Source organism: Egretta garzetta, unplaced genomic scaffold (assembly GCF_000687185.1).
Source record: "Egretta garzetta isolate BGI_Z169 unplaced genomic scaffold, ASM68718v1 scaffold152, whole genome shotgun sequence".
Lineage (NCBI taxonomy): Eukaryota > Metazoa > Chordata > Aves > Pelecaniformes > Ardeidae > Egretta > Egretta garzetta.
Window position 1 is genome coordinate 1771407 of NW_009259037.1, and position 13535 is coordinate 1784941.

At 41.2% G+C, this 13535-nt stretch overlaps 1 protein-coding gene across 1 annotated transcript in view; it reads right to left on the reverse strand.

Moving 5' to 3' along the window:
- Positions 1–13535, reverse strand: part of DOCK1 (dedicator of cytokinesis 1) — a 316870-nt gene that overhangs the window by 267883 nt on the left and 35452 nt on the right. Inside the window, exons 19-22 of the mRNA XM_035890418.1 lie at positions 9439–9536; positions 6280–6369; positions 5684–5784; positions 3768–3902 (exon numbers count right to left, since the gene is read on the reverse strand). Of these exons, the coding sequence (XP_035746311.1) occupies positions 3768–3902; positions 5684–5784; positions 6280–6369; positions 9439–9536 (424 nt within the window). The remainder of the gene's footprint in view (positions 1–3767; positions 3903–5683; positions 5785–6279; positions 6370–9438; positions 9537–13535) is intronic.

A 13535-nucleotide genomic window follows, 5' to 3' on the forward strand; every position in this document is an offset into this window, starting at 1 on the left:
AAAACTGCCCCAAGATGCCTGAGCAACACCAAAGGGAAAAAACACACAGCCAAGCTGAAGAACTTGGTCCACTGGTTCACTACAGCCCAGGAATGAATGTTCCTGAAAGTCCCTTGACTATTTTAAATGCAGCATGATCTGTGGTTCAGGTGTAAGGTAACTCTACTATGAAATGGAAAGTGAGGGGGAGAAGACCACTAGCTCCACATAAATCCTTGAATTTTTTTCCCCCCTTTGGCAATATGTATGATGCCCCTACATAAGGGCTGTTGCAAATACACCTCTTGAACCTCAGCTATACAGACTTAACATGACCCCCCCCCAAAAAAAAAAAACCAAACCAAACAGATCAGTGCTTAAAAGAAGCCCAGGAGAACCTGGCATGCAGGTCAAATCTAAACAGGGGTGTTTATGAACACCAGATGGGACTTCTGCCCCAGCCAAAACCCCATGCTTACCCTGTTGGCTTTGATTGCCTCCAAGAGCATCAATCAACAGCAACTGGGTTTGCAAAGCCCTCCTTGGTTCTGCTAGCTCTGTCCCTGAGCTCACCTAAACAATTTGCACCGAGACCTATTAGAGCAGCTCCCAGCAAGAGTTCAATTTTCCTCCATTTTCTCCTGGTGTTAAACCCAGTGAGAAGGTCTGGAATGTGGCCTGCAGCTCAAGAGGGAGCACCACAGGCAGGAATTTTGTATGTACAGTCAGAGCATAATTTCTTCATGTTTGAAGACATCGTGATGGACCACATATTGCAGAAGGAAAGGGTCTTATCTTTTTAAAATAAACACGGAGTTCAGAATGTTCTTGCTGCTTTTACACTGAAACTAATGCGTATCATTTTTAACGCTGTGTTCATAAACCTTTGGGAGCCACAGATATTAAAAAAAGCTATTTAACCAGTACACAGGGGAAATGAACGCTACAGAAAAAAAATATTAAATTGTGTTATTTTGCTGGGCAAACTTCTATTCCCCTTCTAGGCTAAAACTGGGGGTTATGCAGGACAAATTACTTGTTAACTCCCAATTTCAATAATGGATTTCAGTGTCCCCCTGAACAGATTAGAGAGGTGAAGCTAATACGAATATAAGGAGTAACTAAACTTGACAGTCCAATAAATCAAACGGCTTCAGACAAAAAAGCTTTGCCTTTCAAAAAAGGAAATGGTAATAAAAATAAACAAGTTAGTCAGAAACATGTTTCTACCGTCAGTTATTAACGTATGCTTATTTAATACCCCTGATAACGCACAAAAACACTGCGGTTATGAGAAAACCAGGATTACACCAAGCTGACCCTTTTAGCATTGCCTTCAAAATTTTAAGACTGCTGTAAATGCAACATAACCACCGGGATCATTACTGAGTAAACCAAATAAAGCCATTTCTAAAGTTCACTTATAATATTTTGCTTTTATAAACCTCGATACACTGAACAAATCGATTTGTCACCAGGTTCTAACGAGATGAACTAGGCTTCTACATATTTATCCAGAACTGAAGCTCGCCTGCAATCACATTACTAAAGCGCTCCATATATTCAGTCCATACCATATTACTAAAGTTAAAAATACACAGTATTTTTTAATAAAAGATTCTATTTGCTTATTGAGATTTCTCAGGAAAACACTAACAATATTTCTGAACACCGCCACACTTCTGCACTATAATCACTTCAAATCGCACACCTCGGGCAGGATTTAAGTCTTACAGCAGAACAAATCACGGTGTCATTCAGCATTCAGGAGCTTCACTGATTAATCCCTTGTCATTGAGAGCTCTGTCTTCCGAACGCTAAAGAACTGTGAATTAGTGCTTAGCACCAGGAAATCCAATGGCCAATGCTAGAGGGTCATATGGTCCGTAAATCTAATCTGCAGCAAGAGATAATTATTTTTTTCTGTTTTAAAGTGATTTGTGGAACCTGAAACAGTATAAGTGACATTCCGTATTTTATGAATCTCACAGCAAGACTCCTGCGGAAATAAATTACAATCTTTAATTTAGAGAAAAGGTTGGTGAAGCTGGTAACTTCAGAGCTCTACATAAATCCCTTGTAATAAGGTTGTTACCATCGCTAACAAGTAGTAAAAGGATTGAATCTAAATGGAGACGAATACATCATCAACTTGTTTTATAACTTTTTTAATATTTTGTGTATAAAACACGATACTGACTTCCAAATTAACTTAGAATAATTATTTATGCTTGGAGTTAGGGGCAGATGCCCACTGCGGGCAGCGCCAGCGGGTCGCTGTGCAGTTCGCCATGCAGGGAGCCAGGCAGGGAGCAGAGAGCAGCCCCCCCAGCAGCCCCCTGCCGCTCCAGTGGGCACAGAAAGAGCTTTTAGAGAAACCCAAAAATACCATCACTCTCGAGGCGAAGATTCCTGAGATTGCTGCAGCCCTTCTTCCTTCCTGCTTTCCCGTCTTGCTCGCTGAAACCTACTGAGGCCACGGGGCCCTACAAACTGCAACCGAGCACCAAGAGTGTCCTTCTGCCCCGAGAGGTGGGGGCCCTGGGGAGCTCCGAGCTGTTGGAGGTTTAACTCCAGCAACACTTGTGGCTTGCTTTTACGAGGCAGCGTGTCAAAGCAGATGCACCTCATACTCCATCTCCCCCTTACTGCCCATCTATCCTGACTCTTCCCTCTCCACATCTGGCCTGCAAATAAAGCCCTCTGCAAACCATGGCTTCTCCCGGTTGTTTCACATAGAATGTGCATCACATAGAATCACAGAATGGTTTGGGTGGGAAGGGACCCCCAGAGGTCACCCAGCCCAACCCCCCTGCAGGAGCAGGGACACCTTGAACCACATCAGGTTGCTCACAGCCCCGGCCAACCTGGCCTGGAATGGTCCCAGGGATGGGGCCTCCACCCCCTCTCTGGGCAACCCCTGCCAGGCTTTCACCACCCTCACTGCAAAGAATTTCTGCCTTAGATCCAGTCTAAACCCACCCCGCTTCAGTTTAAAGCCATCCCCCCTTGTCCTGTCCCAGCTGGCCCTACTAAAAAGCTTGTCCCCCCCTTTCCTCTGGGCCCCCTTGAAGCCCTGACCGGCCGCACTCAGCTCTGCCCGCAGCCTTCTCTTCTCCAGGCTGAACACCCCCAACTCTCCCAGCCTGGCCTCAGGGCAGAGGGGCTCCAGCCCTCGGAGCATTTTAGTAGCCCTCCCCTGGCCCCACTCCAACAGGTCCACCTCCTCCTGGTGCTGAGGGCTCATGCAAGGACAAACGTCAACATTTCCCATCCAGAAAAGCTGTCCCTCTGCTTTGCTGCAACATTTTCAACGCTTCCGTCTTCCCCGACTTTTGCGGCCCTCTGAGCAAAGCCCCTAGCGAAGCCCAGGCATGGATGAGGGACGGGGCCGTACAGCTACTCGATAGCTGCAGCACTGCAGTCCCGCTATCAGACAGGTATTAACAGAAGTTTCCTAAATACTGGCAAGCTTAATTTGGTCAGATACCTAAACTATAGTGAGCCACAACACATCATGATTTTAGCAGTGCACTGCTACATAAAATACACATCTCAGACACAGGTTTCTTCTGTTAACTACTTTCCATGCAGCTGGGTTCAAGATAAAGTAAATCTGGCTTGCTCTTAGGGAACAGCTGCCTCCTGAAATAAATTCTAATCACTTGAGACATTTCTAAACCAGTGCAAAGTTGAGCAAGTTTAACTTGCGCTGTTACGGTTGCAGTATGTTGTGAACAATATTGCTGATGGGACCTAAAGGAGCCTTCAGCATTTGCCATACTTACTGATTGAACAGTATCCTGGACCGCACTATGAACTTGAAGATGTACTCCAAAGCCTTCATCGCTTTAAAGAGTTGATCAGTGATACCACACTTCTCAGCGTTATCCACATATGTTTTTAAAACTTTAGTCAGTTTTCTGTTTAAACACAAAAAAAACCACACGTACGAGTTAAAAGCATGCACGCAGAGAATTTCAGCTGTGAAGGGTAAAGAAAAATTCTGTGCCTAAGTAGTGCCCACCAAGTTACAAAATTAATTACACAATTAATAAACTCATTATGTTCTTGTTCTTGCTGGTAAGTAGCTGCAACCTATTCTTGAGGAAAAAAAAAAAAAGAAAAAAAACAGACCGAAAAAGGCACTCGACATATAAGCAATCCAGCAAATCTCAAATAGCGCTTATTTTCTGTTGGATATTTATGGATATTCAGATTTAGGGCATGATAAAGATGCAGCTACTACTAATAATCAAAATAACAACACAAACACTTTCTTAGAATTAAAAGACACGGAACAGGAGTTTCTTCATTAAACAAGGTCTCCCCTTTACATAGTTTTCCTGTGGATTTGGGGCTAGAATTTATGAAATTTGTTTCTCAAAAATGTATATATAGCGCCAGTTGGAAATTTTCCTATTCCACATTTTAAATGCTATCAAACTTGAAAGTGAAACAATTTTAAAAATAATACCATTTCAACTACCTCCCTTCCAACGAACAGAAATCATGATTTTAATGCAAGTACAAGCAATTCCATTTTAAATCATCCGAGCTACACTGGCTGTTTCAACATTCACACTAAACTAAGTACAACATTATGCACCACTAACAGAAAATGACACTGAGCAGACAGATATCCTGATGTATGTGCAGTTACTTTAATAGGCATCTACTGCCTAAGAATTTCAAGTAACCACTTGGATATTTTAAGTGCAACCTTTCGTTACTTAAACAAACTTGTGTAATAAAAGGCAGGGAGGGGATGGGGATCTGCCATGCCCGCGGGCACAAGTCAAGCCAGAATTCACATCTTCCAGCATCCTCGAGCTTAAACCTGCTTCTGCCTCCCTGTGTTTAAGGAAGGGAAGGATGCTCTCCATGCCTACCAGCGAAAGGGCCGCCTTCAGCTCTTGCTGATAAAACCAGACGCTGGAGGATGCTTCATCCTTTACCCGCTTCACATGAAGGCTGTGACAGTGGTTGTAACTCAGTGAAGCGATCCCAGTATCAAAGGTGTGACTAAAGGCCTAACTCTTCTTCACTATTTTAAAATCGATATTTCTCAAACATTTTCTGGTCACATAATAGAGACTGTATAACACCAAAGTGCACAGCAGGCTTCCCCATTTGGACTTGTTTTCCTCCCAACACTGCAAAGATATCCATGATATATTTTTCCTCCAACACTAATAACCTGAAGCAGCAGCAAAGAACCTAGCTGTCACAAAATACTTAAGACAGAAAATATAATGGACCTTCATTTTTTTGTTCTTCACTGCTTCCTCCCCCTATCGACAGTAATGCAGATAATACAGGGTGGAACATCAATTTAATGCACCAAACAACATGTATTTAAAGCATCTTAGATAGACATGATTTCTTTCTCAAGTATGACTGAGAATTGCTGATGAATGCTTTCCTTACAAAGCAATTCTTCAAATTGTCAAATCACCCCCTCCTTCAATACAACAAAATCAAGACTTCCTCCTTGCACATGACCAAAAGTTTTATCACTTACTGTTATTTCAAGAGAGAAAGACATACGGAGGACATACTACCTCCAGCCTTCTTCAAGAAGCTCCCACCCTCCCAAGCTCTGTGGGCAAATTCCTAATTCAACTACGTAACTGAGTAACTGAATAACGTTATCTGGAAAACCTGTGCAAGCTGCATTAGAAAAAGTATTCTTGAAATTTACGTGTAGGCTAACGTAGCGCTGAAATGCTTCTTGATGTAGGTTTCCAAGACAGGATTAAAATGTTGAAATTTTCTGTCAGCAATCAGTCCAATGATAAATACCTGGAAAAACAGCATAATTATTGCATTATCCTCAAAAAATCTTCAACACTGTACATTCACTTACCTTTATTTTCAGGTAAGACACATTAACAACATGAAAACCACACCGACTTTGGCTTTTGATTACCCTCCCAGTATATTAATATTCTCCTTTCCCATGAAAACTACCCGTTCATAACAAAGTTTTCCATTCCAAGCAGAAACTTTCTGTTTCTGTCCTAAATTCTGCTGTTAATCCACTAAAACGACTGGACTTGACTGCTTCCAACTTTTCTGGGAGGATGACGTGATGTAACCCAACCCCCTTTTGATCAAGTCTGACTGAAACTTCAAATATAATAAAAACTCTCCATGCATTTTAAATTAAATAATAAAGAAATAACAGCTAATAAGATCTGTTTCATTAGTCACCTTCATTCTAGCATTTACACCGTTTGCTGTATTTATCCATCATTGCAGTACCTATGTTTTATTCCATCCACAATGCAAACTTACCAAAGCATCAAACACTAACGTGTCAAACGTCTCGCTCTCCGAGTTCTCCATCATTATGTTAAAAAGTGCATCCAAGGTATCTTGAAGAAACTACAAATAAATACACAATTCAGATGCCACACGGGTTTCTACAGACGTGCTTGCTTTCATCTATGTATTTTACAAAGTAATGACATTTTAAAAGTTAGCTGAAAAAAGCAAAATTTAACATTTTGGTTTTCAGCAAATTGGGTTTTAGTTGATTATCTCTAGATCTGTATCACTCAAAATAGAAAAAAAGGTCAGAAATCACACTTGGTACACCTGAACGGTAAGTGTAATCTATTATAGTGAATGAACAAAAATGTATTTCAAAACTCAGTTTCAACAGTCAGTCAACAGGATCATGCAGTTTCTGAAAACTGATGTTTCAGAGCACAAACCAGACAAGCAACTCAGTCTCATGCCAAATAAATCAAGTCATCCTCAATGGTTTTCAGCTGAGCGATGAAGAGTGCACAGCACACCGCTTTGCACGACTGCGTAAACTCAAGAGCCACAATTTCAAATGAGAGCATACATGCAGGCATGGGAACGAGAGCACACAACCTTCTGCCCCAGCCCAAAACCTACACAACTATCACTGTAACAGAGGAAGAGTCTTCACTAGCCAGTTGGCTGGACACCCTGATCTGTGCAACACGAAAGTAAAAGCAGATTAGTGTCAGGGGACCCAAGTTAAGCAGAGGGATAAAAGCCGCTTTATGCATGTATAATTACAGTATTTTTTCCCAGTGAGAAGTAGGACAGGCATAGACCAGAGATACTCATCAATGCACTCGGTTTTATCAGCATTGGATTCTGTCTCTGAGCATTTTCTTCCGCCAGATGACACAAAACCAACATGGGCTCCTCCAAGGCAGAAAGAGGATGGATCGTGGCCTCAGTTTGTATTTGTTTTGGTTGAAAGAGAAGGGGTTCAACATGGATTGTTCCAGCAAGTCTGTCTCAAATGAAGTAAAATTGGTTTTTGTCTTGTAGACCAGACAAGGTATAGTTGGGGAAGAGCATCTGAACAAACAGAAGGCAATGATTCCTGAGATTGCAGTTACAGAGAGGTATCATATACATTGTGGAAGCGATGGAGAACAGCCTGACTCCCACCTTCCTCCCTTAAAAAATTTTATCTATGCAATGAGCCTCCTAAATCAAACATGATTCACTCGGGCTACCTACTAAATCCAGAGTTAAATCCCGGGAATTATCCTCCATTTAGCAGCTCACTAAACACTGCTGAACGCCAAACTTCCTCAAAACAAGCGAACACGGAGCCACAGCTTGTGCTACCGATATCTGAAGATGAAAAACCAGCCAAGCCAAAAAGCTTGCAGCTGATTTTAGACTTCAGTTCTCAGGGGAAATGCAGCTCATAATTGACTTTCATTAGTAGAGTTCAAGTTTTAAATCTATTTGCAAAGACTTTGTGTAACAGCAAGAAGAATACCGGATAGATGCTTTTGTTGCATACAGCGGCAGGAAAGCATTTCTCAGGTGGGGAGCTAATATTTTTCTAGACTATTAGTTTACATTCTCATACCCTATAGACTCTCTGCATAAATGGAGCCAGAGCCTCTGTTAAAGGGAGATAGCATTTACAGTTTCCATATGCTATAGAAAGAGTCAATCACAGACTGAGTATCTCGGCCGATCTCTACCTAGCGATAAATGAACACCAGTAGGCAGAGGAATTCTGGAGTTTCAGAAAAATAGAAATAGTTTAACAGATAATTTGGATATGGTTTATCAAAACACGTGCTTTTTGTAATGTACATAGCCTGTACCATGTAACGTATATAAAAACACGAAGGGCAAAAAAAAGCTGAAAGAATACAAAGGAACAGTCACAAACCAGATACACTGAACGTGCAACAGAGCGCTCTACAGAAAGATTGTCTGAACATTGCTGTAACAGATGGATAACGTAAACAAGTCTTCTAAAGAAAGAGTAAAAATGGTGAAGAGAGCGGTATTAAACATTCACTCTTCCGTCCTGTGCATAAATCGAGTTCCGCCCAGATCCCTGCGCAACGGGGAGAAGGGAGTACGGTTCCATACGAGTTTCATATGAGTTTCAACAGCGCAGGGAGGGGTGAACGCGTGCTGGCTGGAGAACTCGCTCCGATATTGCTTTGACTTAAACCTTGTCCGTGCTGCTTTCTGGTGCTTCTAAACCCACCAATATCCACCGGGCAGCAATCTACTGTACGCGCTTCGATTTGGAGAAGAGGAAAAACTACAAGTGACAGAACTACGACAACGCTTGGCAGAAGAGAGTATCAGCATCAAGATTTTAGCTACCAAACGGTCCACAACAAAACAGCAGCAGGTAGAACCTCCCTGAAAAGCAAATCGCGTGACTATTTTCATACATACTATTTTCACCCTGCTCAATAAAAAGACAGTATCAGTACTCTCAGATGTTTTAAGTTACTTCAAGATGCGTCATTCATTATGCTTCTATTAACCAAATTAAAATCCACTGAAGCAAAAAAACAATCCCACAGGCCCTTAAGGGTCATCTGTCCCCAGTACAGTACATCCTTTGACACTCTTTTAGATTTGATTTATTACAGCATGTTCAATAAATGCCTACACTTTTCCACAGTGAAGTCTGCCTTTATGTAGGTCTCTACCGTCACTCAGTGGCCTTGGCAAATGTCAGTAACTTGGCTCAGCTAAATATTTTCAGAAGTATTTTTTTTTTAAAAAAAATATCATCAGCACACAGTAGGATTGTGTTCCACATCTACCTATTAAAAAGGTATTTAGTTATCACCATGCAAGAATTCCAAGGTATTTTAATCTTGCAGAGAAAAACTCCCTCTGCCTTCATGTACCTGTATATAAAAATTCACTGAAGTGCTAAAAAAACCCTCCCTACATTTTCAGAAGTTTGCATTTTATGTGTGTTTTACCAGTATTCAACATCTGAAATGTTCTTTCAGGGCAGCGAGAAGGGCATCAGCATCCTGAACATTGAGATAAACCTGGTTACAATTCACTATGCCAGTGCGTGCAGTAAGGTGGGCGGGGGGGGGAACAAAAGTATGAATACGTCAAAATATGGAATTCAGCAAAATTGTGACACCAAATTTATTTTTAAAGAAGTGAATTTGTTACCTTAACCACTTCACCACCATCAACTTTCATCAGCTGCTTCAAATTCTGCTGCAACAGGTTTGTGTTCGATCGCCATTTCAGAAGTCCCAAGAGATCAACTAGGAATAAAAGAAACAATTATATCATGCAGGATAATTGCTTTCACTCACACCCAATAACTAGGTTCAGGACAAACAGGTTTCATTCCACAGGTCAGCCATTTTCACTAGACAACAACGTATTTTTAGCGTGCCTCTGCCACTGCAGCAACCTAGTACAATGCTTCTATCATGAAAGAACTTTGAAAGGCTTTCAAAAAAGCAGGCTGCCTGTGAAATGGCAGCATTAAAATCTAGGCCAAGAAAAGTCCAATCCCTCAGTTTTAATTTTTTGTCCACAACAGTTGTGTGTTTTGAAAAAGATGCCAAAATGAAATTAGTCAGCCACCAACACAGTCGTATCTACGGGGCCGTGACTCTTCCAGCATGAATGTTTCTAGCTTCTTTGCTGTCACTGAATAAGCTGAAAAGAAAATAAGGCACAATGCAAGGCAAACAGTTGCAAACTAAACTAATTCAGTGGAAAGCTGTCTGCTTAATAACGCATAACGCCCAAAATTCCTTGGTTGCTTCCGCGCGATGGAGAGCTAGGGTACAGATCAGATCACAAAACAAATCAACTGCGAAGGGTCTTATCCCCAAATTCCACATCCCACTATGAAGACCGTGTCACATCCACTGATAAGTAAGGGAATACAGAAGGGAAGCTCTCTCTCTTTTATTAGCCATGAAGAGCCACACCACCATTTTTCAGTTTCCTTTAAGAGAAACTTCTCAGGAGGCAACTCACAATTGGGGTTCCCCTGTAAATAAGCACACTGGTAAATATTAACAACCACACTGGAGCCCCAGTAAGGGAAACCCACCCCAGCACTTGTTGAGATGCAACCTGAATTGCCCACAACCCCCAAACCCCCAAGCTCATCCTGCCTCAGCCGAACTAGCACCGGGAAAAAATTCCTCCCCACCCCATTTAAAGTCAGTTTTCAGCACAAAACAAACTATCTGTAAGTCATCCTCAGTAGAAGCCCCCCCAAAAGAGACAAATAGGAGATTTTAAAGACTGTCTACCTTCAGCTGACCCACCGGGTTACTACTGCGTATTACCTCCTCCCCCCCAATATGGTTATTATGTGAATTCTGCCCAAGGTAACTCTTAAACAGTAAGGACAGACACAGAATCACAGAATCGTAAGGGTTGGAAGGGACCTCAGGAGATCATCTAGTCCAACCCCCCTGCTAAAGCAGGCTCACCTAGAGCATGCTACACAGGACTTCATCCAGGCGGGCTTTGAATATCTCCAGAGAAGGAGACTCCACAACCTCCCTGGGCAGCCTGTTCCAGTGCTCTGCCACCCTCAGTGAAGAAGTTCTTCCTCATATTCAACTGAAACCTCTTATGTTTCAGTTTGCATCCATTGCCCCTAGTCCTGTCGCTGGACACCACTGCAAACAGACTGCTTCCGTCCTCATGACTTCCGCCCTTAAGATGTATACAAATGTATGCGTTGATGAGATCCCCTCTCAGTCTTCTCTTCCTCAAGCTGAACAAGCCCAACTCTCTCAGCCTTTCCTCGTAGGGGAGATGCTCCAGTCCCTTTATCATCCTAGTAGCTCTCCATCCTAGACAGCTTCTCCCACCCAATGCCCCCTCGCTTCTTACATGCAAACTTTCAAAGCAACCAACAAAATGTCTACCAAGGCACACATCTGCAGAGTATATACTGGAAGTTATATGCAGAGACGCAGAGCAGCCGCTCCCCAAAATCTTTCATTCTAAGCAATAAAAAAATTACTTCTAGTGCAATGGACTGTGGGTCTCCATTGGATAGATTCCCCCTTGTGCAGCACTCCAATATATCCTGCAGAATGACTACAAGCTGAAACCAGAGTCTTACAAACTCTACATTAACAGAAAAATTGCTTCTGGAAGAAAAGTAGAGATGCCTCCATGACTTATCCAAAGTGTTTCATGAATATGCTTATATCAGCTTTCCACCACTGATTTTGGTTTCAATCTGACTTCTAAAAAGGCACCAGCTTGACAAAAGAAATGATCTGAACCAAAGCCAGCCCACAGACTATCTCTGAATGGCATCCTGTATTGCCCCGAGGAAACAAACCCCCGTGTACTCTCAGCGTGACGACACAGCAAATGCTAAATGAATATACATATGTGAACAGAAAATGTCAATGCAGTCCGACTACCACAAAGAGAAAAAAAATAAGTTACAGTGCCTTCACCCCGTTAGGGCAAGCATTAGCCCCAGTAAAGTACCAGTCGGTCAGTTAATCCTACTCTATTAATAGGTCTACGTATAAAATAATACAGGAAGTAGAATAGGATAAGAATGTAAAACAGTATTTTAGTCTATAGTAAATAGTAATTACTGTAGTCAGCCTAGGCCAAGTGAAATTCATCTAATCGGAAAATACCAGAGGAAGACGACCGAAGGAGGATTTTCCATTGCAAAGGGTTAGAACAAATGTCTAGCCTGCTAAGTAGCCAACAGCAACTTCATTTGGGTGAACATAATTTATGATTAGATGGACTACATATGAAGATTTTCTTTTACGTCTTATTTGGCATTTGGAAGCAAATGGTGCAGCCTCCTGGTTATTTACTTCCTTTGACCTGTATCTATGCAAAGTTTCCCTTACAGAGATACCCAAACTTTTCTCAACACCCAGTCACTGAACTGAAGCTAGATACTATTTCCACCCTAATTAAGTTTCTGTGTGTTCTTTGAAATCATCTTCCCTCTTGACTTCAAGCATTTGATTTTCCACTTCTTATGACTTGTTTTATTTTAATTTGGTATTCACATCTTCATTTTTATGCCACTGTAGCACCTGAATTTTTCATGTGTATTGCTTTTTTTTTTTTTTAAATCATCAGTTGTGCAGAGAGAGTAAAAATAAAGGCATGCACTGCCATAGTCCTGTGAATATGAGACATTCTCTTCTGCCTTGGATGGTAAAGAAGAGAATCTGGCCAAGAGGCAAAGTGATGATGAACAGCAATCTCTGATGCCTCCAAGACCTGATCTTCTCATTGATTCCTGAGGACGTTGGGTTTTTTCCCTTGTTTTCACAGTCCTCCTCTTTGGCTTACATTGCTACTCTTTCTCAAAATCAAATACAAAATCTAAGAAAAGGCCAGGAAATGTGTTGCTTTAAAATATTCTGCCACGAATCACTAACAACTGCTCAAACGTTAACTAAGTAGATACTTCATACTATCACTACCTCTCAAAGAAAACAGCTGAAGTCTTTACCGGTGGCTGAGGTTGCTATTTTGGTGACTTTTCAGATGCTAAGGACATCAATTACTAACAGAAAAGCAACATTAATAACTTACAGTTCATAGAGAACTGAAGTCAAGGGAGTACAGAGAGCTTACACACAAAAAACGTCTGCAACATCAAACGCAAGGCAGAAAGAGCCATAGGATTTATTAACATACTTTCAGAATTACTAAAAATCAGTCTTAAAGCCCATTCCAAATGGAGGGTGAAGAAAGAACTATTATAGATGACCAAAAGGAGAAAACTATGGTTTGGCACATTTTGGTAAAGGAGGATAATCATGGATTACTACTTACTTATTCTTAAGAAATTTAAAGGAAGATTATTCATAGACTCATAGAATCATTTAGGTTGGAAAAGACCTTTAAGATCATCAAGTTAACCAACCAGCAATATTAACCAACAATTTTACAGAAGTTTAAAATCAGCTTCAGAAACTATAATCTGAACAGCGCTGTCAATTTTTAGATGAAAAATGGTACTTGAGGGAGGAATTTAATGATGAATTTTTGTTGGTTTGGTTTTTTTTTTTTTTCTAAATTGCTTAAGGATACATGGTGATCTTGTTCAATAAGGTCAAAAATCTTTGAAGAAAGGGAAAGGCTTTGGCAACTTTGAGAAAAAGTTTCACAGACAACGTAATTAACAGTAACATTAAATAAAGCTGAAAAGTTCAAAGCATATTAGATGTAAATTAAGCGTGAAACAATGCTCAGTCTTAATTTTAATAATAGTTCTGCGAAAGCAACGT